Source organism: Pongo abelii, chromosome 11 (genome assembly GCF_028885655.2).
Source record: "Pongo abelii isolate AG06213 chromosome 11, NHGRI_mPonAbe1-v2.0_pri, whole genome shotgun sequence".
Taxonomy (NCBI): domain Eukaryota; kingdom Metazoa; phylum Chordata; class Mammalia; order Primates; family Hominidae; genus Pongo; species Pongo abelii.
Genome location: NC_071996.2, coordinates 68,410,808 through 68,437,079, shown reverse-complemented (window position 1 = coordinate 68,437,079; position 26,272 = coordinate 68,410,808). Strand labels below are relative to the sequence as shown.

General features: G+C 36.0%; 1 protein-coding gene across 8 annotated transcripts in view; it reads left to right on the top strand.

Moving 5' to 3' along the window:
* Positions 1-26,272, top strand: part of TTC21B (tetratricopeptide repeat domain 21B) — a 79,933-nt gene that overhangs the window by 48,494 nt on the left and 5,167 nt on the right. For 5 of the 8 annotated variants that reach the window (XR_008522828.2, XR_008522827.2, XR_010136047.1 and 2 more), the window contains exons 20-27: positions 3,327-3,515; positions 5,366-5,476; positions 6,481-6,562; positions 14,279-14,429; positions 14,622-14,783; positions 16,779-16,974; positions 21,244-21,468; positions 24,464-24,584. Coding sequence is in view for 4 of the 8 variants with exons in the window: in XM_024243700.3 (XP_024099468.3) it covers positions 3,327-3,515; positions 5,366-5,476; positions 6,481-6,562; positions 14,279-14,429; positions 14,622-14,783; positions 16,779-16,974; positions 21,244-21,468; positions 24,464-24,584 (1,237 nt within the window). In the remaining 4 variants the exon portion in view is untranslated. Of the gene's footprint in view, positions 1-3,326; positions 3,516-5,365; positions 5,477-6,480; positions 6,563-10,441; positions 13,468-14,278; positions 14,430-14,621; positions 14,784-16,778; positions 16,975-17,112; positions 20,813-21,243; positions 21,469-24,463; positions 24,585-26,272 lie in introns of those variants that run through there. The other 3 variants (XM_054549428.2, XM_054549427.2, XM_054549429.2) reach the window with 3 other exon arrangements.

Sequence of the window (26,272 nt, the reverse complement as noted above, 5' to 3'; positions counted from 1 at the left end):
CTCCTTTTATTATTTTTCAGTGTTAGCTACATTACAACACACATTTCTTCTTATTCAAATTCTATTATTCTATCTTTGCCTTTTCCATTATTGTTGTCATGTATTTTAAATTAGTTTTTTGAAACTTTGTTTATAGGGAACACAATGTGATATATTTTATTTCAGTATCAGACACTGGAAGATTTTTAAAGAAATCTTCTAGGTTCTCTATCTCATTTAAGCGATTTTGCCTATCTGCCCTATCTATTATGTGTTGATTTTGCAGCTTACTTCTGAGAGGGATGATTTTACTTCCCAAGTTCCCTGGAGGCACTTTACTGTTCCCCAGATAGGATCCATAATATTGGTTTGTTTTGCAGTTGTCTAGCTTCTGGATATAAAAGTGAAATCATCACTTACCTTCTTAATACTTTATATTTTTTAAAAAAGACCTCCATTATTTTTATCTCATTCTGTTTATTCTGTGTCTGTGAGCTCCTGTGATATGTTGGAAGCAACAGGTCTGTGAGGTAAGCAAACAGTTTATGTATTACTATGCTCATTTTCCCACAGAGTATTTGTCCAAGATTATACAGCTGGTTACTAGAAGAGTTTGAAGTGGAATGCAGATGCCTCAGTCCTAACCCTTTGTGCTTTCCAGGATACTGTACTAGTCACCTTTTGACTTGATTCCTGTGTACCCAGAAGAGTTCTGCATTCTGCAAATAATTTATAGTGTTTTGGTTTTGAGATTTAACTGACAGGGGTGTGTGTATGTGTGTTTGCACGTGTGTGTGCATGCATGTGCCTGCATACCCAAGTTTCAGTAGACAGTCCCAAAATTTTTTTGTTCTAGTTGTGAATGAATTGAGCTTAGATTATTAGATTTCTGTGATATCTAAGTTTGTGATATCATTAAAATATGTAATCTTAAACAGTATTAATATCTTATCCTTAATTGTTGGTACATTTTAGCTCTTATTTTCTGAATCACATGATAGAGAATTGCACCCAGCCCTAGGTTAGTTACCAGAAGCTACAAGAAAAGTATAATCTTTGGTAATGTAGACTTTTAAAACATTATAGAAATAAATTTAGCTTAGTTCACTCCTTTATGAATATCATTAGTCCCAGTCACCATGGTCACATGAGCCCCTGTGTTGTAAAAGCAGACATGTGAAGCAACATCAAAAAACAGCATGCCATGGCTAGACAATACCAGCACCCCAAACTGTAATCAGTTTTGAGTTTATATGTTAGATCCCAGGGATTATTCATCTTTAATAAGGTTTGAAGAATTACAACATTCTTCCCAATGATGACATGCTGTATATTCTGAATGACAAAGAGACAAATCTTAAGATGCAATTCAAACAGAAACCTGTAAGTGGAGTCAAAGTTTTTGATATTTTCTGTTCGTTTATTCAGCAACCATTTATTGAGCTTAATTCTCTACGTTATGTAACTTAGGGGTTCCGTCATAGTGTTTTTGCAAAGTTGCTAAACATTTTTGGCAGTGACAGAAATGGTAAATTTAGGGAAATCTCAAGTCTTAGGAATTTTGCTTTCTAAACATTTCAGACTTTTCCAATAACTCCGCATTTCCGTAGCCCTCTCTGTCATCTTTTAGCTGACTCCATCGTTATTTCTTGCTTACAGTCCTGAAGTAGCCTCCTGATTGATCCCAGTCTCATTTCCCTCTAGTCAGTTCTTCACAGTGACACCAGGGTGATGGTTCCCAAAGGCAACCTTATCCTGTCATGCCAATGCCTATAAACATGGCATAGTAGCTTCCCATGGGCTCTACGATAAAATGTAGATTATTTAACAGGCTTACCTGTTGTATATTCTCTATATCTTTCCAGCCATTTTTTCTTCTAATTATTTTATCAAGCAGTGTATCACTCATTCTCTTTCCTTCACATGTGATTCCTAATGCCTATGAGCCATTCCATCTCTTCATCCCATCTCTTTTTCCCCAACTCACCAGGGTATAACTACTAACCATTCTTTAATTCTCACCTGACTTCCAAGACTGAGTTAGATTTTCTATTATGTACTCCCATGGCAACAGCATTTTCCACTTAACTTGTTGGAAAAGGGACAACTGTCCTCTGGGGGCAGTTTGCCAGGGGGCTCTGTCACCAATATTTGTTCCACTTTCTCTTTCATTTTCACTTTCTTTCTTACACTTGCAATCCAGAGTCCAGATGTAAAACAGTATAGGACCATAAGTGATGGGACATCTCTAACAAAATTCTTGGAGGCCGCTACCTGGAAACTTGTGTCCTTGGGATGGTACCCTTACCCCTGAGGTGCTAGGGATGGGCCCAGGGTCTTTCCCTGCTTTCTACTTTCCTAATGGCTAAGTGATGTCAGAGGAGGACATCTCGATGTGTAGAGGTACAAGAATTCATGGATGCAAGGATGCCTTCCTGCAAGACAGAGATCATCCTATCTAAACCAATTGTTTTCAGGTTTTTTACTAGGAGCACATGCATGAGTGTGTATATATGTGTATAGCTATGTAAAAACATGAACAGATGTATGCATGTATATAATCCAAAACACACAAAGGTACATATACTGACATACTGAAACCATATTAATATAATCAAAATAAAAATTTCATGAGACAGTATTAATGTTAACCACATGCTATATACTTATATTTTTCTTTCATTTGCAAAAGAATGCTGTTATGACTCTCTAAACCTCTGGCTTGAGAAAAAAAAAGAAAACCTGTTTCAAAGCAATTGTTAGCTAACATTTTGACAAGACTCCCCAGAAGGGTGCCCTGTGTGTAGCATAATATGTTGCATGTGGTAGGCATTTACTATTTGTTAAATGAATGCATTCACTAGTGAATCATTATGTGTAGCTGGAACATAAATTTTATTTTTGAAGACCTAAAACGTGGGAGTTCTTACCATTTATTAAAGGAAGATCTCAATGTTCCAGAAACCAGATGGATGGGTGGAAAGGCTGATATTCTTCCAATATAACAATCTACTCTACATTCTTACCCTGAGGAAGGCCCCACCTCTTTGTATTTGTTTCATGGTTGTATTTCCTCCTTAGTGAACTTCCTATACACATGCTTGTAACAGTGGGAAAAGACTCAGTAATTCCGTAAGTGTTTTGTTGGAAAGATATATGCATGCTGGCTCATTTGCAAACAAGTGTATGCTTGAGATCTCAATAAGACATTTTCTTTGGATCAGGCTTTGTTAGATCAAGGGTTCGTAAAGTTTAAATAAATCTGTAAAATTATGCTGTGTGTGAGTTATGGAGAATTTAATTTCCTTTATTTTTTTTTATTCCCTTTTATACTGATTTTTTTCTAGGCTCGAGAATTACAAGCTCGGGTACTAAAACGTGTTCAGATGGAACAGCCAGATGCAGTTCCTGCACAGAAACATTTAGCAGCTGAAATTTGTGCAGAGATTGCAAAACATTCTGTTGCTCAGCGAGACTATGAAAAAGCAATTAAGTTTTATAGAGAGGCTCTGGTTCACTGTGAAACAGATAATAAGGTCAGTACCTTTATAAAATTTTAAGTACCTTTTATTCCAGATGTCTTCTAATTTCCTCAGATGTAAAATTTTTAGCAACTTATTTTAAAAGAAGATATAGGCAGGGTGCAGTGGCTCATGCCTATAATCCCAGCCCTTTGGGAGGCCAAGGCATGTGGATCATCTGAGGTCAGGAGTTTGAGACCAGCCTGACCAACATGGGGAAACCTTGTCTTTACTGAAAATACAAAACTTAGCCAGCGTGGTGGGGGGTGCCTCCTGTAATCCCAGCTACTTGGGAGCCTGAGGCAGGAGAATCGCTTGAACCTGGGAGGCGGAAAGGTTGCAGTGACCCAAGATTGCACCACTGCACTCCAGCCTGGGCAACAGAGCGAGACTCCATCTCAAAAAATAAAATTAAAAAATAGAAACAAGATTTAAAAAGAAATGTAACAAAAATACAAGTTAAAAGATAAATATTATTCCTCAAAAACTTTTAAAATCTTACATGATGCCTTACATTAAGAATATTAGAGTTTAAGGCTGGATGCAGTGGCTCATGCCTGTAATCCCAGCACTTTGAGAGGCCAAGGCAGGCAGGTCACTTGACTCCAGAAGTTCAAGACCAGCCTAGGCAGCATGGGTAAACCCCAGTCTACTAAAAAATACAAAAATTAGCCAGGCATGGTGGCATGTACCTGTAGTCCCAGCTCCTCAGGGTGCTGAGGCAGAAGGATCACCTGAGCCCAGAAGGTCAAGGCTGCAGTTAACCATGATGATGCCACTGTACTGCAGCCTGGGTAACAAAGCAATACCCTGTCTCAAAAAAAAAAAAAAAAAAAGAAAAAAGAACATTACAATTATTTAAAAACTGTAATGGAACACGTAATATAAAGCAACCTGCAAATTGTTTTAATATTTATGTTTTTAATTATCAAAATAATTTAATTTTCAAATTTATTTTATCAATTAAATTAATTTAATCTATCAAAATAAATTAATTTTAAAATAATTTAAAATAATTTCTCAATCACAAATACCTGGATTTAGATAATTCAGTTCCTTTTACTAAACAGCTGTTGTATACTCTATTTCAATTGATGTTTAGTACTAAGGATGCAAAAATAGCTAGGCTCAATCTATGACCTCATATAGCACAGTGGGAGAATAAATGTAAAGATAATTTTGGTGTAGCACACTTACATACATGACTGGTTATATGAAAACTAAAATGTTTTTACTCTGTCAAGATCTGAGAGGATTTGGAGAGATTATTAATTTTTGAAAATAATTAATAGCTAAACACTTAAGTGATCATGTACAAAAGACAACTATCCTCTAGAATTTAATGACTAGTTTGAACATTTTTATTAATATAATTTTTTCAGATAAAGGGCAGAAACAACCTTTAGCAAGGCATAACCAAACAGATACCTTTTTCAGTGGTAGCTAAAGGAGTTGGAATCCTACTTTTAAATCTGAGGCATACTTTAGAGATTATCTGCTTGAAGCTTTTTATTTTACAAATGAGAAAGCAGGTTAAGAGAGGTAGAAGGGACCTAACTTGGCCCCGTCATGGAGGAGCTGGGACTAGAATCCAGTCTCCTGGTTTTAAGACCAGTGTTCTTTTCACAATGCATTATGTCTCTACTTTTGAAGTGAGTTACTACCTGTTTCTCTGTTTTTTTTCTAGTGTAAGAGAAAACAGAGATGGGTATACATACAGTTTTTTGGGTTTTTTTGTCTATTATACTTGGCATTTTTATTGCGATGACTTTTGGTCAACTAAAGTTTAATCTGTACCCACGTATTTTCCTCATTGACTTTTTATTCTATACAGTGTCTGATGAATGTAGCCTTTTGCTCTACAGATTATGTTGGAACTGGCACGATTATACCTGGCACAAGATGACCCTGATTCCTGCCTGCGGCAGTGTGCTCTACTGCTTCACAGTGACCAGGATAATGAAGCTGCTACCATGGTCAGTCCAAGGAACTTCAGTACAATAAAAGCAGTTGTGTTTTATAAGTTTTAAATTTTACCCCATGGAACTACTACTAGATGTTGAGGCATGGCTCACGTTGGCTTTTGGAAGAAATAACATTTTTCTAACATTACTACATTTTACCAGTAAAGACCCAGAATCATTAGGATTTTATTTATAAGAAAGATAAACCTAGGTCAGGCTTTTACATGCCCTTTTGGGTCTAGTTATTTTTTATTTATGCCTAAGGGGATGCTTGGTCAGGTGGAGTTCATGTGGTAACACTATAATTTGCTAAGAACTAACTTTTAAGTACTTAGGAATGCTGGACAAATTTAAGAGTTTGGGTGGAATTTTTGGAGTTACAGGGGAAAAAAAACAACTTCATATTATCAGTCTAAGACGGTCTGTTTTGAATAGAGTTTTTTATTTTTTCTTATTTTTATGTGGGCTAAAATATTCGTTAGCTTTGCAGACAGCTACATGGATGACATTTTGTGAGGTTTATTTGAAGTTATTGTGGTTAAAAAGAAATATATGAAATCTGCATTTTTAAACACATAATAAGAAAAATATCAGTAGATCTTGCTCATTTTTAATTTTTCAAAATAGTTATGATTTAAATTTTGTTTTGTTTTTGAATCTTCTCATTATTATTTTAGTCAGGTCCAGTGAGGTATCTTTTCTACAACAGCACATAGAGTGTGCAATTCCTTTCAAATTTCTGTTTTTAAAACAATTGCTAGAAACATATTTTGTGCTAAAAAATACAATTTTGCAAGCAGAGCAATCTGTTTCACATCCTTGATTATCTTCTGTTACACTGATCTGCAAGGTATTCTGCACGAGGTGGGCTTGAATCTTAAATGCCTCCTTTTTATAAAATGCTGCCCCCTCCTCATGTTTATCATCTATATTTTTCTAGTGCTAAATCTTGATTGGAAGAATATGTTGTGTAAAATACATGGCAATATTTTTAGAACCAACTTTTATCTTTATAGATGATGGCTGATCTCATGTTCAGAAAACAAGACTATGAACAAGCAGTGTTTCATTTACAGCAGCTTTTAGAACGTAAGCCAGGTAAATACCTACTGATTGTATTTTTTGAGTGCAGTCACCCCTCCCTTTCTCCTTTTTCTTCTGTTCAGTGGTTATACCCTTGGGCAAACTCCGTCCCTAGTTGAATCAGACTGTCTGCTTATTCCACACATGGGCTTGAGTAGCTGAAATGGCTATAAGGAAATTGCAACACTGTTGACTGGTCTCACTTTAAATTATGAGCACAAACCTGGTAATCCTACTGTATTCCAAGAATGAATTCATTGATTCTAACTACTTTTCCCACTTTCTCCTGTCTCCTCAAACCTCCAACACCCTTGCCCCATTTCTTGCCCACAGTTAAAAGCCTTGCCACCTACTTCACTAAGAGAATATTTGTACCTGGAAGAGAACTTCTCCATTCTTTGTCACCAAATTTACCCACCCCTCAGCCTTTGTCCTCCCCAGGCCTATGATCCTGCCTGTGGCCAGCTTCTCACCTAAAAAAGGGCTTTACTCTTACAGTTCTCTCTCTTGAATTAGCATTTTTTTTCTAATCAGCATATAACTATGCTGTGACATCTTCCTGCTGTAAATAAATCAGTCAATAAAAATCAACTCTTAACTCTCATCCCCTCCCAATTACTGTGCCCTTCCTCAGTTCTTCTCGACAACAAATTTTCTGTGAAGGATTTTCAAACATGCTGTGTTCACTTTGTCTCATCCACTGCTGCACCCCAGGGAAGTCACTTCTGCAATGTGGTCGGTGACTCCCATACTGCCAGATCAGATTCAGTTCTCAGTTCTCTGCCGACTTGACCTGTCATCATATTTGGCACAGTTTATCCCCCTCCACAATGAAAGACTTTCTTCATTTGTCTCTGAGATCCTAAACTCACTCGGTTCTTCTTTTGCCCCATTGCCTGCTGTTTCAGTCTCCTTTGTTGGAGTTCTCTTCTCTGTATGACGTTTGAATATTAGAACACTCATAGCTTCAGTTCCTGAACCTCCTTTCTTTTTATATATTCACCCCCTAGGTGACTTTGTCCAGGTGCATGGCTTTATATCCCATGTATGTGCAGGTGTGAGGTGTGTCCTAAACATTTATTTGCAGCCCTTACTCATGTACACCTCTGCCTCTTTGCATTCCCACTCAGATGTCTAGGAGTATCTCAAGCTTAACATGTCCAAAATAGAACACCTGATCTTTCCCTCGCCTCTAAGTTTGCTCCACCCCCACCTCTCACCTCAGTGACCGGCATCACTGCTCACTGTTATGCCGGCCCAGACCTCACAGTTAACCTTTGTCTCATCTTTCTCTCATATATCACCTCCAGTCTATCAGCAAATCCTTGTTAGTGCTACATTCAAAGTATACCTAGAATGCCATCACTTTTTACCACCTCTGTTACTGCCACCCTGGTCTAAGCCATTGCCATCTTCCACATAGATTATTGCAGCATTGTCATAACTCATCTGTGTTTCCATCCCTAGCCTATGAAGAATTTAGAAATGCTTTCATTGAAAATGGCAGAGGTACCCCTGAAAATTCTAGGCTAAAAATCACGGCTTTTAATTTTCTCTCTGTAAAAGAAACCTAAAAGTACACTGTGTAGGGACTGGTATGGCGGTTCCACAGTATCATCAGGAAACCAGAGCTTTCTCTCTTTTTGTTCTACGTCGTTACCCTGACTTGCCTGAGCATCACTTCATGGTTCAAGATGACCACCGCTGTGCTGGGCATTGATGTTCCAGGGCCCAGATAGGGAAGGTGGGTGCAGAGCTGGGCAAAAGGGCTTCCCAACCAGCAAATCATCATTTTATTAAAAACACAAAACAAAGAAACAAACAAACAAAACCCTTAGTAGTGTCACCTCCGTGGCTACAAAGGAAGGTGGAAAATGTTATCTTTTAGCTGAATCTAATACCCTGTAGAATAAAATCAGAATTCTGATAGTAAAGAAGAAAGGGACAACAGAAACTAGGTAGGCAAAAGCCCAAGCCAATTACAGCCTTGAGCCTTTTTGTTTGCTGTTTCTACTTCCCGGAATATGCTGCTCCCAAAGGTCTATCTGGCTGCTGCCTCATTTTCTTTTGTGCCTTTGCTCTGGTGCTGCTTCTTCCTTAGAATGCCCTTCCCTCACTGGCCTACATCAAGTACCACCACTTCTTGCTCTCTGTCCCTTTATCCTGTTTTCTGTTCAGTTGAGATTTTGGGGTTTGGCTTTAGGATTTTTGGGTTTTGTGTAGCCCTTGTGAAACAAAACCAAAAAACTATAAATCATAGAATGGAAGCATCAAGTGACCAGAAACGTTGCCCTTCACTGCTGTGTTTCCAGAATTTAGAAGAATATCTGGCCTAGTTAGTACTCGACAAATACTGGATGGAAAGAAGAGTGAGGGAGAAAAGGAAGAAAGGGAAGCAGGGATGGAGGGAGGAGAGGAAAGAGGAAAAGAAGAAAGAGGTGGGAACTGTTTGACTAATACATGACTGTATGTTACTACCTGTGTTACTAAAAAGAGTTTGAAATGGCAGAGGAAGTCCTAGAGCTGTGTTTCAGTTCTTCTAAACCCCACCACCTTCATCTCAGGCTGATGCCCTAGGCAGTCAGAGCTGCCTGGTTAAAGCCTCAGAGACACAGAGATGGCAATCCTTCAAGCAGGGCAACTCAAAGAACTAGATATGCTCTGCAGGCTACCTCTAGTAATGCTTTTAATAAAAAGATGTTTGAATTTAGAGAACATCAGTTTGTACTTAGAAATAAAATATCCCCAGTGAGCACAAAAATTGAAAGGAGAAAATATGGTCTGTTTTTTACAGTAATATCAACACTTTCTCTTTATTATTTTTACTGTTTAACTTTTTAAATTAAATAAATTAAATTTATTTAATTTTGGGACTACCACAGGCCATTTCATTTGTTTTTTGCCCTGTCTATTCCAGAGTATACTCAGATGTTATTTAAAAGAATGCTGTGAATTACTTGACCATCTCACCTCTTCCACTCACTCTGGGTCCAAAATATGGGCTCATCTTGCCACCCACATTGCCCAAACCTACTTTTATTTTCTTCAGGCCTGTGTCGTTTTTTTCCCTGCCATTTCTACCTTGTGTTCCACAGTTTTCTCTTATTCCTCTTCTCTAAGCTACCATTTAAAAGTAATATACATGATATATTCATTCTATCTCAAGCTGTTCCCATTTCACAGTCTTTCCCTTTGAGACAATGATCTAACTTTATTTCTTTAAAAAACAGACTTCTTCCACTGTGAATATTTTTAAGTCACTGAAAGTATTATAGTTTTCTAAGATTTGAAGAATCTCACACATTACAGTTTTCTAAGATTTGAAGAAGTCTTCATGTGTCTTGTGGGTTTTGTTTCACGTAAGTTTCTGTTACTTGGGAGCAGCCTTTTTCCCAAAAAATTGGCTTAGTAGACTGGCCGCTTTGGACTGTTTGTAAACAAATATAAAAGCAATTTTTATAAATGCAATATAAGGATCTTGTACTCCAGTAACACCAAATGACATACAACCATGCTTCCAAGTCTTTGCTTGGGTTTTTTCCTTTTGCCTAAAATGAACTTTAGCTTCCTTATCCCTTTTCTCTTTCCAAACACATAATCTAAAATATATCCCTCTTGGGGGGAAATAAAAAAGTAAATCTGCATCCCACTACCACCACCTACCTTAAAAAATGTCTTATGTTATGCTGGGTAGCATGACCAACCATCCTAGATGTGCCTCGGAGCGAAGGGTTTTCCTGGATGCAGGACTTCCCATGCTAACAGAAAGTCACAAGCAAACTGGGATGAGTTGGTAACCCTAATCCTCGGTTACTTTGTCCATACATCTTTATTACTTATAGTATTTTACTAAAAATATTTATGTGCATATTTGTGTTCTTTATTACACTGTAGACTCCTCGAGTTCAGGGATCACACCATATTCCCAATATCAGACAAAATGCCACGCACATGGATGTGGCAACATAGATGTTTATTGGTTGAATGGATCAGTGAATGACTATAAAACACCAAGTCAATTAAAAATACAGCAGGAGAATCGCTTGAACCTGGGAGGTGGAGGTTGCAGTGAGCCAAGATCACGCCATTGCACTCCAGCTTCAGTGACAGAGTGAGACTCGGTCTCAAAAACAACCACAAAATTTTAAGTAAATTTTTATTGTCTATGTGATATTTTTAATCTTAAGAGTTTTTAATCTTGTGTTGTATGCTTTATTCTTACGAGTACCTTACATACTTATCCACAGATTTATTTTGTTGGAATTACTCTAAAACATATGCATCTCCATTCATTTTATGTTTACATTATTGGTTATCTTCAGTAACTCATCTTGTACTTTAGATGAAGGCTCTATTTTAGCTTATTTCAGAAATGTACCGCACAAATTTTTAACTAATTTAAGTAGTTGAAAAATTCCTCTTCTAGATCTAATTACTACTCTCATGACAGATTGCCCCTTTTCTCTCTCAGAATCTCCAGATCGCCTTGAGCTTTTCCCTTCCTTCATACTAACTAATTGGTTAACGTGTCTCCTCAGTTCTGTTTGCTTGATAGCTAGCTAACACATCCAGTCTGTCGTATCCTAACCCCTGCTCTAATGAAGACCCTTATCGCCTCTCATCTGAACTAGTGCAGATTCCCAACTCATCTTCCAGCCTCTAGGTTCTGGCTGCTCCAGGTCATCATAGGACTAGCATATCAGTTCTAAAAATCAAAAGCTATCCCTTTGCTTAAAATTTAAGTTAGTGCTTCAGGATAAAGTCTAAAATCATAGTATTATTTTAATAATAATATGGCCGCAAATTATTTAGCCATTTATATTTCTTATCCTTCTTCCTCCACTTTAATAATATCAAAGTTACCAACACTCCCCACACTGTTCTCTGCTTCCCTCTTGGCGCATGCCTTCTGCTACTTGGAATGCCTTTGTCCGTCTAGTAAGGTCTTCCTCCTGTCCTTGAGGCTGCCCAAAGGTCAACTCCTATGTGAAATTTCCCAACTCCTCCAGGCAAAGTTAAGAATCCTGTGCTTTGTAATACCATACCATAGCACTGCATGCTTGCCACATCTCATCACCCTATAACTATTTTGATATCTTCCTACTATTCATCAATAAAGATGGACCAGCTAAGTTTTTTAGAAGGTAATATACATTTTAGTTTTTAATGGATTTCTTAAGTGCAGAAATTTGCCTTCTGTCAAATGTCATGGTTAACCAAAAGACAAGTGAATGTAATTTAATCTTTCAATGGTAATTATAACTTGAACTAATATGAATACATTTCAATAATATATAAGAAATATTCAAGAAATTGCCTTCCCAATGTTGACAATACTAGCAGTATCATGCAAAAAAAATTTAATCCGAAATTTTAACCTTTAGTTCTTGCTTAATCCAATATAGTTTCCAGATGCTGTGGCTTTATTATGGGGTAGTTATTCTATTTCTTATCAAAATTTTTGGAAGTATAAATATTATTAATAACATTTGTAATTTATAAATATTTTTCATGCCTTTATTTCTGTAGCACTCCTACAGTCAATATTATAATCCTATTTTAAGAAAATAAGTATATTGGACTCAAAGAATTTGAGTAATTTGCTTAATTCACATAGCTAAAGGACAAGACCAATATTTGAATTGTCTTTTTCTGAAACCATATTCTTATTGTGCCCTACTTAGTGATGCTAAAAGGTATGATGAACAAAATCTCTGGACCCAAGATTGTGTGTCAAGGGGACAAATGATACTATCAACCTGTATTAGTTTGACATCCTGTAATTAAGTAGATACAGTGTTTCCAAAAGTTCTTTTTTCAAAGAATATTTTGTATTGTGGTGAAACATATGTAACACAAAATTCATCATCTTAACCATTTTTAGGTGTACTGTTCAGTGGCATTAAATGCATTCACATTGTTGTGTAAGTCATCACCGTTATCCATCTCCAAAACGTTTTTACCATTCCAAACTGAAGTCTGTACACCAGTTCCTCATTCCTCTTCCCGGAGTCCCCGGCAACCATCATTCTACTTTCCGTGTTGATGAATTTATTTTAGGCACCTCATGTAAGCTGTATCACATAGCGTTTGTCCTTTTGTGTCTGGCACATTTCACTTGGTATAATGTCTTCACAGTTCATCCATGTTGTAGTGTATGTCAAAATTTTCTTCTTTTTTGTGGCTGACACAATATACAATATTCGTTTATATGTACATACTACATTTTGATTATCTATTCAAACACAATGGACATGTGGGCTCTTTCCACTTTTTCTGTCTATTGTGAAGGTTGCTGCTTTGAACGTTGGTGTACAAATACCTGTTTGAGTCTCTGCTTTTAACTTTTTGGGTATATACTCAGGAAAGTTGCTGAATTACATGGTGTCATCTCTTTCCAAATAGCAAAATAGAGTCAAGGATAAATAGCTTTAAAACATGCTTTTTTGTTTGTGTGTTTTAATTCTGGAAATTCAACCTAAGAACATGTTCAGAATAGCTTATTTAAGGGTTTTTACAAGTCCCCTACAAATCCGTAGTCCTATGCTAACTGAAACTTGAGCACACAAACATCTAAAAGACATCACTATAAGGAAATAAATAATGTGAATCATCAGTAAGTAGGCCCTTATGCAACCATTAAAAATCATGTTTTAGAAGATTATTTAATGACAATTGGGAAATGTTTACTGTTTAATGTTCATCAAAATCAACATTAAAACCAATCAAAACCGATCAAAATCGAAGCCCCAATGTGACTCCAGTTTTGTATATATTTAAATAAACATCGATTTTGTATGAATGTAAACAAAGAAATACATATCTTTGCTTACATTTCTATATAGGTTGGTTTTCAAATATATGAAAGAAAGCACACCAAAATGTGCTAATCTCTAGCTGGAAATATGGTGATTTTTTTTTTCTTTGTACTTTTTATATATATTTTCCTTATTTTCTGTAGTGTCTGTACATTATTTTTACAATCCTAAAAAAGATTTATTAAATTATTCTCAAAGCTTAGTTTGTTAGTGATAAGAGAGAACTAGACAGAATTGGAAGAAGGCTTTCTAGGAACCTGCCAGGAAATTATACCTGAGATCAAATGAATGAATGAATGAATGAATGAATGAATTTTTTTTAGAAGAAGGTGAAACAGGATTAAAATATAGGGACTAATATGCTAAGGTTCTAGTATGGTAAGCCAGCATATGGTATGTTAGCTACATGTACATATCAAAGAGAGACTGGAGAAAAATTTCTTATTGCCCACCCCATACATTATTTGTCAATTGTACTGTTCCCACGTTCTTCCTAGCAACAGTATGTAGGAGAGGGGTTCTCAGAGACCGACAGTGAACTTGCCCTGTGCAATTAAATCGGTATTCCTGAACTACACAGTTGAAAGTCTAGATTACCTAGGTAGGGGCTGTTTCTCTAAGGTTTTGGTCCCCCAAACAATAGAAAAGTTACAAGAAATGTGCATTTTTCTAGATTTGCCTATGTAGACACTGTGACCAGCCTAGCCCAAACTGTATTATTTAGTAGATCATCTAGTTGGCCATACAGCCTCTTTAGGGACTTATACCCTGAGGCATTTTTTATTTATATTTAAATATAAATATAAATATTTACTTTATATGAAGTAAATTATACTCTAATGAAGTAGAATTATAACCAGCAAAAGAAACAGTATAAAATGTTGCCCATATCTGAAGTATTATTTGTTTCTAGATAATTATATGACATTATCTCGTTTGATTGATCTCCTAAGAAGATGTGGAAAACTCGAGGATGTCCCAAGATTTTTCTCAATGGCTGAGAAACGTAACTCCAGAGCAAAATTGGAACCAGGATTTCAGTATTGTAAAGGACTGTATCTTTGGTAAATCTATTGACAAATAAATGCTACATGATTTTTTTTCTCATTGTAAATCAAGTAGAATAAGCTTTTTTTCGTAGTAAAAAAAAATGTACATTTCAAAATAATTAAACAGTTTTATTTACCAGGTTATAAACTAATATAAATTTTGTAGTCAATGATTGAAATAAATAATTCTTTTAAACATCTAACAAGGTACACTGGAGAACCAAATGATGCCCTTCGACATTTTAATAAAGCTCGGAAAGATCGTGACTGGGGCCAAAATGCCCTTTATAATATGATAGAAATCTGTTTGAATCCAGATAATGAAACTATTGGAGGTGAAGTATTTGAAAACCTGGATGGAGACCTGGGGTGAGTAATTTGACATATTATCCTTTTTTAAAAAACACTTGTTGGAGATAATAAACAGGATACTATACGAAAGAACTAAATTTAGGATAGCAATAATGAAAGGTCAGTTGGATAAATTAAATAAATAGGCATTTCATTGCCTGTTTCAGAGAATAGTTATTTTAGCAAATTGAATAGTTATTCAATAGAATAGTTATTGCCAACGTAACTATTCTCTGAAACAGGCATGAAATGCTTTTAGGTTTCCTAAATAATAATAGACATGCTATGAAGACACTCCCCTAATTGTAGAATTTGACAACTATAGCAAAAATTATCCACAAAATAATAGTAACTACTTAACAAATGGTAGTTATTTTCCAGACCCTGTCCTCTATATTTTCCACGCACTATCTCATCTGTTTTCTACAACAGTATTGCAGAATAAGCTGAGTCAACTTGTTTAATGTGATAGTAGTGATGGAGGCAAGATTTGGACTGAGTCCTGACTGCTGTTAGTGTGGTATACTGCTAGTCAGTGGTTATTTATCAACCTGCATTAGTAGCTTGTCCTTTCTTCAGACTCAGGCAAGGCATGTGGGGAATGTATTAGGACATAAAGGGAATATAAGAGGTAGTTCCTGCCTTCAGGAGTGTTTACTTAAGAGGCAAGACAATACCTGAAACCTTTCAATCTGCAACTAAACATAAATGGATTTAAATAGATATTAAGTATTGTCAGAGTTCATTAGGAATCATAGCAGTGCATAGTATTCAGGAGAAGATGCATGAAGGAGCTGGAGAAAATTAGCGGTAGATTGCTGAGAGATTTCAACAACAGATTTTAACGCTTGGTTTACCGAGACCAGTTAGAGCAGGGAAGTGGCATGTTTATGGTTGTTTTAGGAAGGTTGAGGTAACATTACTGTTATGGAACTATGAGCTATTCAAGTGGAAATCTTCTGCAGGCGATTCAGAATACAAAACTAAAACTCAGAGAGAGAGGTCACAGCTAGGGCTAGAGATTTGGGAGACATCTGCAGAGTGCATAGTTGGAACTCCATGAATGGTCTCTTTGTGAGTGGTAGAACGAAGTTACAAAAATCTGAGAACTAAATGTTAAGCTTGCTAATATTTAAGGGGTCTGGAGGAGGAAGGAAGGTCAGAAAAGGGCAATCAGCATGGTGGAAAGAGAACTAAAGCCGTGTAGTGTTACAGAAGCCAAGGGAGAAGAACTTTGAAATGGTAGTCAACAGAGTGACATGTTTTAGGCAAGATAAGCCTAAGGCCTGAGAAGAAGACCAGTGGCTTTAGTGATTGGACTTTGAGTGTTTAATTTCCTTTTATTAATTGATTTATGTATATTTATGTGCGTGGGTTTGTGTGTATAAAATAATAAAATTGCTATTAAATATTCAAATTGCACTTGAAATTACTTTTCGACACATAATTTCTGAGAGTCTGATAGGCAGTGTAGTGAGGAGAACAGAGTAGATTTTATATGTCTGATAAACTTAGATTCAGGTCCTAGGTTTACCACTTATTAGCTGTGTGACCTTTAGAAAATTACTTTACCTGTTCGAGCCTCAGTTTTCCTGTGTGTAAAATGGATTAAACATAGAATGAAATAATACAGTATTTGTCACTTTTTTTCTTTCACTTTTTGAATAGATATATGTTAATTTTATGATTCTACTTATAGTTTTATATTTGCTGGAATGCACACATTTACAACATGTAGATATTGTCCAACTTTTGTCTTCATTCTAGAGGAAATTAATGCTTGATGGTGTTTTATTGAGTCCATATTAATTTTGTTTAAAATGCATTGTAACTGTGCTTCACTTTGTATTAGAAGAGAATGAGTGACATTCTTCACAAAAGATTACTTTTAAATGAGTGACAAAAAGAGTATAAAAGAGTGCCTGGAGCTTTTGTGTACAAAAGCTGATTCTAATCTCAATGAATAGTATCATGAGTAAGAGACAGAAGTGATTTATTTTTAATTATATACAGTAATTCAACTGAGAAGCAAGAATCTGTGCAATTGGCAGTAAGAACAGCAGAAAAACTTCTTAAGGAACTAAAACCTCAGACTGTTCAGGGTCATGTACAGCTTCGCATAATGGAAAACTATTGCTTAATGGCTACCAAACAGAAATCTAATGTTGAACAAGCATTAAATACCTTCACTGAAATAGCAGCATCTGAGGTTAGTGGATTTCCTTTTTCAGCTTCATATGTTATCTTTATTTGGTAGTATAGAAACATATATTTTGATTAGTTGTTTATTTTCTGAAGATTGACTTAATTAACTTTTATTAAAAATTAGGTATAATTTTTATTATAGTTGAGCATACACAATGTCCCCTTCTTGGCAGAAGAGACAATGTTACTGTTTTGTTGTGTTGTTACATTTCTCTCTACTGGAATGTTAAATTCTGGAGAAACAGAATTCTTCAAAAGTACGTAAGTTAATTCTCAAGGGAGCCACTTTATCCCCTGGAGAATTTCTGTGTTGTAGATGTAGCCAAGATTAACTTACTAAGTGGAAATAAACACCTGGCTGTCCTGATATCTTACTTCTTCACTTACATGAACTTGGAATTTTTCCAGCTATATAGCTACATGAGATCAATACTGACAGCTTATAATTTAGTCATGCAAATAGTGATATTCTTTAGCAACACTGAAGTAACCTCCTGCAATCTTTTCATATTTGTTATTTTCATAGTATTATTTTACAAAATCAGAGGCTTTCTTCTCTTTTCACTGTGCTCGAATCCACCTTTTTTCCTTTTTCTTTTTGAGTCAGAGTTTTGCTCTTGTCGCCCAGGCTGGAGTGCGATGGCACGATCACAGCTCACTACAACTTCCGCCTCCCAAGTTCAGGCAATTCTCCTGCCTCAGCCTCCCGAGTATCTGGGATTATAAGCGCCTGCCACCATGCCTGGCTGTTTTTTGTATTTTTAGTAGAGAAGGGGTTTTGCCATGTTGGCCAGGCTGGTCTCAAACTCCTGACTCAGGTGATCCACCTACCTCGGCCTCCTCCACCTTTTTTCTTACTCTCTAGATACTGTTTTTCCTTCCCTCACACAGCACTTTATTTCTTCAATTGCTTGATATTAAGAAAGGAATTCTAGATACCCACCCATCAGCAGTAGGTAATAGTTACTTCTAAGCATACTCATTGGATTTCATGTTTGTTCTTCCATTCAATGATGCTGTAGGCCACCGGAAACTCATTTTATGTCTCTCAGAGGACACACAGAATTTTGCTGTGATTTCTTGTGATTCAGTGGTCACAGTGGCAGCAATAAACTACCCAAAGCCCGGGACAGTGATCTCTTTCCCCTCACCTTTCAGGGCCCTGGAGGAGATTGAGATGTCAGGGGTTTGGGAGACCTGCAACTCTTGTTGTGGCTTGGGTACAAGTATCCTAGATGGCAGCTTTATTACCGCGCTTGGAATAAAACAGCAGGACAGCATGGCAGCAGCAACTCTCCAAAGCAAGGCCCTTCTGTAGACATTGAAGTAATGTGCTCAGGGGTCATGCTCTGTTGAATTGGCTTTGTGGAGCAGATGGATGACAGCTGCTGAATGAAGGCAGAGCAGAAGTAGGGCAATCATGTACATCTAAGAGACTCTCTAGGAACATGAGGAAGCGCAGTCTCATGTCAGGTGCCATAGCTACTGAATGCTGTGATGTGCTATTCTATCTCATAACAATGAGAAAGTTTATTTTGACTAAATCCATTATCCCTACTGTGAAGTTTAAGAGAGAAAAAAAGCCAAAAGCGGTGAATGATATTACAGCTATTTCCTAGAAAGACTATGCCTGCTTTCTGTTGATAAGACTGCATTATTTTTTTAATCATCGTTACATATGTGGTTAGTAAAATACTATCTTCAGATCTGTTTACTAACCATATTATTCAAAAGATAATGATATATGAACTGAAGTTTCATAAGCATCAAATTTTATCTCACATTTTTTTTCTTTTAGCTCCTAGGCTGCATGTATTCAATATAATGAATATTCATTAAGCAGCCAGCGAGTGCTAAGCATAGTGGGAAACACAAAGATAAATAATGTATGGTCCCTTTTTTCAAGTTTCTCATGGTCTGTGGAAGACAAGACAAGCATACTGACTATGATGACTTAATACAAAGCAAAATGTGTTACATTCCATACTAGAATTGCAAATAAAAATGCTGTAGGAGACAGTATAAGGAGAGTTGGGAGACCCTTTTGTAAAGAAGGTATGATCTAAGAAAAAATAGGATTTAAGAAACAGGTATGATTGAAGAACCAAGATAAATTGCATTTTAACAGGCAGAAATGAAGACAATGTGTTTCAGAGGAAGAGGAAAATGTGAGCAAAGTCAGGGAGGCAGAAAAACATAGGGTGTGTTCACAATCCTATGTGTCATTCAGAGGGACTGAAAAAGAGGTATGTGACAGGAAATCATGGAAGAAATCCTGGAAGATACGTTAAGCCCAAGGTAAAGTGTTTCCACTTGCTTTCATTGCATCGCCTTGAACCATAAAGATGAGATGTTTATAATACAGCTGTATTGTCCACAACCCGAGTCTTGTCCTTTGCAATCTAAAGTTACTGCAATTTAGAGTTATTGAGAGACAGAGAGAGAAGCTGGCTGTAGGTCTTAGGATGTCTGCACCAGAAAAAAAAGACCTAATGCAGGGATTAGAACTCAGGTTTACTTTTAGAAACTGTTCTTCAGTTCGCTCAGGAGTGATCAAGTTGTGAAGAACCGATACGTTCTAATCAAACTCAAAGTGTAAGAGAGGTTATTTTTAATTGTGTAGTGTAGGGGGATTGTGGGACCTTTTCATAGGACCCTCCTCCTCTTAGGCTGTGCTGGGACCTGGCTGACAAATACATAGCAGGCCTCTGTTTTCTCTCCTCTCCTGACCCACCTGAGGTGGGCTGGGGTGGGGAGAGGGTGAGGCTCAGTAATTGGTAACATCCCACACTTCTTCATAATCTACAACCAATTGGTTGGATTTGACACTCAAACAATTTTGCCACCCCTTACCTAGAGGAACAAATTATATCTTGGAAGCTTATTGATAGATACAGAATTTGAGGCAAGGAAGTTTTTATATTTCTAAAAGCTGTTTTTATAAAACCCTGATGTATTGCCCTTCTCTATTCCAGAGTTATTTCTTACTTCCAAAGATCAGTTGGACATTGAACATTTTACCACTCTCCTTTTGCAGTATTCCTTATGAGCTACCCAAATTTGCTATCTTATAGTATACTTTTATTATAGTAATGGTATCACCAATCCTCAGTCACAATTTCTTACCCTTTGTTTTTGTTTTTATTTTGAGACAGTGTCTCATTCTGTCTTCCATGCTGGAGTGCAGTGGCACAATCATAACTCACTGTGGCCTTGAACTCCCAGGCTCAAGAGATCCTCCCTCTTCAGCCTCCTGAGTAGCTGGGACTACAGGGGCCGGCCACCACACTCAGCTAGTTTTTCTTTTTTATTTTTAGTTGAGGCGAGGTCTCGCTATGCACTAGCCTCAGCCTCCCGAAGTGCTTCGATTACAGACGTGAGCTGCCCGCCTGGCCCCTTTATTTGCATGTTAAGCTGAGGCTTCTTTCTTTATAAATGCATCATAATCCCTCTGCTGAAATTTAAGAAGCATCCTGCCTTAATCAGGAACATACACATTATTGCTTATGAAAGTTAGTTGTCTGGATAGATCACTAATGGCCTCCATTTTATATGAGTTCTCATTAACCTATTGGTTTCACAGAGTGACATTCTCTGACTTCAAACTCTATCCAAAAGAATATCATATAGATTGTTTTAGGAAGCTGCAGACTCCAAATCTAAAGGCATATTTTAAGGCATGAGTTTATTTCATATACTTTCCACGTGGTGAATTAATTTTATGCCTTATTTTTAACGTTTCGTTATTCAAACTTTATTAGGAGAAGAGGTTTTTGGATAAAAGGAGAAGGGAGGGGAAAAAAAGCAATAGAAGTCATAATGGGTAAGGACCATCATCTGCAGGTAAATTATTGTTACTCGTCTTTGACAGGTGAAAGAACTAAGGAGCCTAAATGTTAAATCTGAAATACAAACTGCTCAATAAGGATTTTACTGAAATAGAGTTTTATTTTTTCTGTTTCCATACAAAACTAAAACATGACTGTTTTAATCCCATTAAAGTCTCACTAATTCTTGGAATTGTGTGCATATGGCATCTGAATAGTTGTCATTATCTTCAATTATCTTGACCACACAGTGCTTGACCAAGTTTCTTCATAGTAGCTTGAGGGTACTTGATGTGTTAAATAATGACCTGTAATCACAGTTATCTGTAATGGAGCTAGAAATAGAATCCACAAACTAGTTCTTGTGTAGCATTTTCTGCTTTCTGTATGTTTTTGGGGCATTTATGTTTGTGCATCTTGTGTTCTAAAATTTTATTTTCTTATAGAAGGAGCATATCCCAGCACTCTTGGGAATGGCAACGGCTTATATGATCTTGAAACAGACTCCACGAGCCAGAAACCAGCTGAAGCGTATTGCGAAAATGAATTGGAATGCTATTGATGCTGAAGAGTTTGAGAAGAGTTGGCTGCTACTTGCTGATATTTACATTCAATCAGCAAAATATGACATGGCAGAAGAACTGTTAAAACGGTGCCTGCGTCATAATAGAGTAGGTGATTGAAGAGTAAAAAATAATTATTGACCTTTTTTGCATAAGCTTTCCATATAGATATTGTTGAGTGTTAGTCCATTTCCAAGGATTCCTGTGTGATTTTTGAAAATTATATGTTTATTCTTACACAATCAGGAAACAAGCATTAATAATAAGAAAAAAGCCATTTGTCCTTTAAAGTTAAAAAAAAAAAGATTTATGCAATTTCAAGTTTCAGCTGTAGTGATGCCCTACTTAACCGAAAGTGTTTTTGGAATGTCAAACGCTTGCCTGTGATTATCCATCTCATCCCAGAACTAATGAAAATTGCAGAAGAACGTTAATTGCGGACGTCTGTCCCTCCCATTAAGAAATACTCTTGATGAATTTACTGCAGCTGCATGTCATTTTCTCATTATTAGAATCTATTATGCATAATATATTTTGTGGGAGAAAATCTTTTCAGCTTTTAATTTCATTCGTTTAATAAAAATTCCTTATATTTAGGTATAAAATTGAATATTATAAAGTCCTTAGAATTTAAGGCTTTTTACTAACATTTTGATGTTTAATTACAAAAGATGTCATTATAACAGTTCTTTAAAGTTAAGGTTTATTTTTTTGTTGACAAATAATTGCACACAACTTAGAAATGATATTTATCTTCATATATTCATATCAATTACTTCAAAATCTTAATCACAGTAAATCTGTTTTATTCTCATTGAGCGAATTAGATTACAAATGGACCGTTTATTTTTTAAAGAGGAATTGTGATTATCTAGTACTATTAAGATACTTTCCTAGGAACTTAAGAACCTGAAAGATCCAAGCATTTATCAATTTATGAACTATTCTAGATGATTAGTTACATAAATTTTATGTTAAATTGGCTTTGAAAGCAGAATGCTCATTAATAGGCTTTGAAAATCTAAACTGCTGAGTAGTTTACCCTTCTATATCTAGTCTAGGATTAACCAAGATTGCATGAGAATTTCAGTGCACACAGAATTTCAGTTTGCCAGAGCGCTGATAACAATACATTGCATGGTTGAACGTGATGGCTGCTTTAAAAGCTTCATTCAGCCCTGCTGGTTGAATATGTTGATATTGAAAGCATGGTATTTAAGAACTAAAGCTTAAGAACCTTGAATTACATAATTTAAAAAATGGAAGTCATCCATATCTGGGGCAGGAAATGTACAAGACGACACTAGACTGTCTTGCCATACCACATGAGGAAGGAAGCTATCCATGATGATTAGAGTTTGTGTGAAAGATCTAGGGGCCAACTTGAAGACATCTCCAGTAGTCGAAGTTGGGATGCTTTAAGTATCGGTAAGAATGATAACTGCAATATATTGAAAAACATAAAATCTGTTTAAATCCATGACTTCTCAAAGATCCAAAATAGAAAAAACAAAACAAACAAAAAACCTAATTGGTAACTACTACGGTATGCTAGTGAACTCACTGCTATTTCTAAAGCTTGCAAATGAATATCCTGCCTTTTCTGTACAGAATTGGTTAACCAAATAGTCAATGAGACATTTCTCATCAAAGACATTTTCCCATAAATGAAGAAAGACTGATAGGCTATCGCCATTTTTCAACCCTGATAAATTTATCTATGGATGTAACATCACAAAAAGAGGGAGAATCAGACATTCTGTGCCTCCCAATAGAAGAACATACATCTATGGCAGGGCTAGGGTTGGGATGAGACAAGTGAAACACTTAGTAATCAAGATAAATAATAATTTAATGCAGCTGTGCTGAGCTTTATTGGAGCCTGAATCAAAAGGGAATATGTGCATTCCTATATTCATATTTTTATGTTTTTTAAAAAATGGGTAATTGGTAATGGTTTTAATGAAAATATTACTGGTGAGATTTCTTCCATTAAAGTGAGAAAAGTAAAATGATAAGAAATTAAGTTTAGGTATAAATAAAGTGTTCAATCTTAAATGTAGTGATTTTTAATATATACTTTCAGATATTTCAATATTTTTAAACTCATATTCTGGAAAAAAATTACAATTAAGAAATATACAAAAACATGCATCCATGTTTTTATGCCTCAGTCTCCAGTGTGGCTTATCATAGCACTGATGTTTGAAGTAGATTCACCTCTCTCCTCCAGAATCAAAATTGAATCCAAACCTCTAGATTTAATTACAACTTCCAGAAAATGTCAGTGACATAGGAATGTATTATATAAATACCACAAGGATGCAGTCAACTAAACCTGCATTGTGAGAAACTTGGGGTTAAATATTCTTGTTTCTCTATTGCATTTAATTTCAAGAAAAGAGACACAGAGAGACAGACAGACATACCGAAGGGAAACCTCTAGATCAAAAGAGACTAGATCAAAACATTGACCAGTTACATTGTTTGGTCCTTATTTCAGTCCTCAATCTAACAAAAACAAATTATATTGAGACAATTAAAATTTAGACAGTACTGGATATTTGGTGCTATTAAGGAGTCATTAACATTTTAGGTGTGATAAAATTGTAGTTCTGTTTAAATAACGTCTTTTTCTTTTAGAGATGCATACTAACACATTTAGACTTAGTTGATATAATATCAGGATTTTTTCTGGTAATACAGAAGGGTAGGTTTGTGACATAGAGGTGAAACAGTATTAGTCACAAAATAATTGTTGAAGATAAGGGTTCATGGAGTTCATTATGCTCTTATCTCTGTATTTGTATGTGTTTAAATTACTCATAATAGTGTACATGTGCTTGTGTAAAACACAAATGCCCTGTTGTGTATTTCTGATTCTGTAAAGAAAATCCTGATTCTGCAGATTTGTGATGGAGACTTGCCATCAGAATCATTTATTAAGTTCAGTAAAAAATTTGATTGCCTAGCCAAGGTTGAAAACCATTGTTTGATTTGTCATTTAAATGGGTTGATATGATTGACCTCTATAGTCACAAACATCCCATAAAATCTTAGTGATATCAAGTTTAATCTATTGATGACTCCCATTTTTCTTCAGTCTTGCTGCAAAGCTTATGAATATATGGGATACATTATGGAAAAAGAGCAAGCATATACAGATGCTGCCTTGAACTATGAGATGGCATGGAAATATAGCAATCGGACCAATCCGGCAGTAGGTGAGTTTGGCAATCACCTAGATTTTTCACAGAAAAATTATGTTTTATTTATTAATTTTCATTTAAATGCATTTGATTTTTTTCAAAACAAAATAAACATTGAGTCAATTTTCATTGTCAACCTTTCTGAAAGGAGAATAAATTTTATATTCATAATATATTATTAGCTACTAATAGTTCAGTTTCCTGAGTTCCAAACTTGTCCTCAGTCACTTAGTGTACATCTAGTCTAATTCTGCCCCCTTCTCTTCCTTCTAAAAGGAGGTGCTATTTTGAAATTGGGAATGCCATGGAAAAAGATGTTTCCATTGCCAAGTAAGTTAGGAAAATAGTGCATTAAATTGAATTACACAGGTGTCTTTACTTCTCAAAGCCTTTAAGAACTAATGTATATTGCGATGGATATCACAGAGGGGCCATGTTTCCCACAATTATTTGACAATGGGACATTTTTTTTTTCTCCTGAGCATCTAGGAACATCATCCAGTCCCAGAGTTTTGCAGGCTGTTAGTTTGAGTAATGCTAGTCTACAGTGTCCCTAACAGAGGTGGCATCAGAATATATGTCATGACCAACCTCTCTCCTCATACGAGGGAGCTCATCCTCATGTTTGTGTACTCTTTCTTTGTATTGGGTTGAAATATGCCTCCTTGAAACTGCCCGAGTCTGTTTTCCGGAGCAACTTACAGAATGCCTCCCTCTTACAGATCATGACCCTTTAAATTGCAATCTTCAGTCCTGTGTCCTAGGGCCTCTCTTCAAGCCAACTGCAGTTACTTGTCCATTCTTCCTAAGATTGGATTCCGAGTCTCTCATCTTCCTTGTTGCTGTCTCCTGGAAGCTCTAAAATAGTGTTTCCCAAACTGTGCTTTGGAACAGTTGGAGAGATTTTAATAATTATTATTTTTTTAAATTAAAAAGAATGGAGTGTGAAGGTGGTAGATGCCATGGCCATGTAAGTTTGGAAAGTGCTGTTTTATTTTTCCATGCCTCCTGACCTGTTGTACCATAAATGAACAACCTCTCAAATATGATTTGGCTTGTTATAAGTATAATTAAGCTATTTTTTTCTTTTGATTAGGGAATTTGTAGTTGTTAATTCAGCCTAAGATGGCATCAGTCTTTTCAGCAGCCATGTCACAGTGTGAATTCGATTTTGATTTGCAGTCAAATGAGTCACCCTCATACTAACTGCTGTTAGCTCAGGTCTTCCCTCATTTTTTAGTTTCCTGGAGTCTATTCTCATACTATACTAGACTTGTACAAAGCACAAGAACTAATGATTTTTATAGTATTTTTTATTCTAAGGTATGATATATCTTTCAGAATAAAGTCACCTGGTAAGACGAAAAGTCCTTAAATATCCTTAAAATATTACTTTTGACACTTTATTCCACAGAAGGAATGCACATAGAAGTTAAATTATTTATATATTCCATTCCTTGGAAGACCTCAGCAAATAAAGAGATTCCAAATGACTAGTTCTTTCATTGCATCATCATTGTATTTTATAGATTATTTTATCAGTTCCTCCAACTTTGCTTTGGTAATCATTTCTTTCTAAGTCTCTCCATTAATTCCTCAATTTCATCCTTAAGATTGTCATTGCATCTAACACCCTCAACCTGTCTGGCCAAATAAACAATGCATTTCACTTTTTCAGTTGTCAGAAAACCCTTAAAATCATG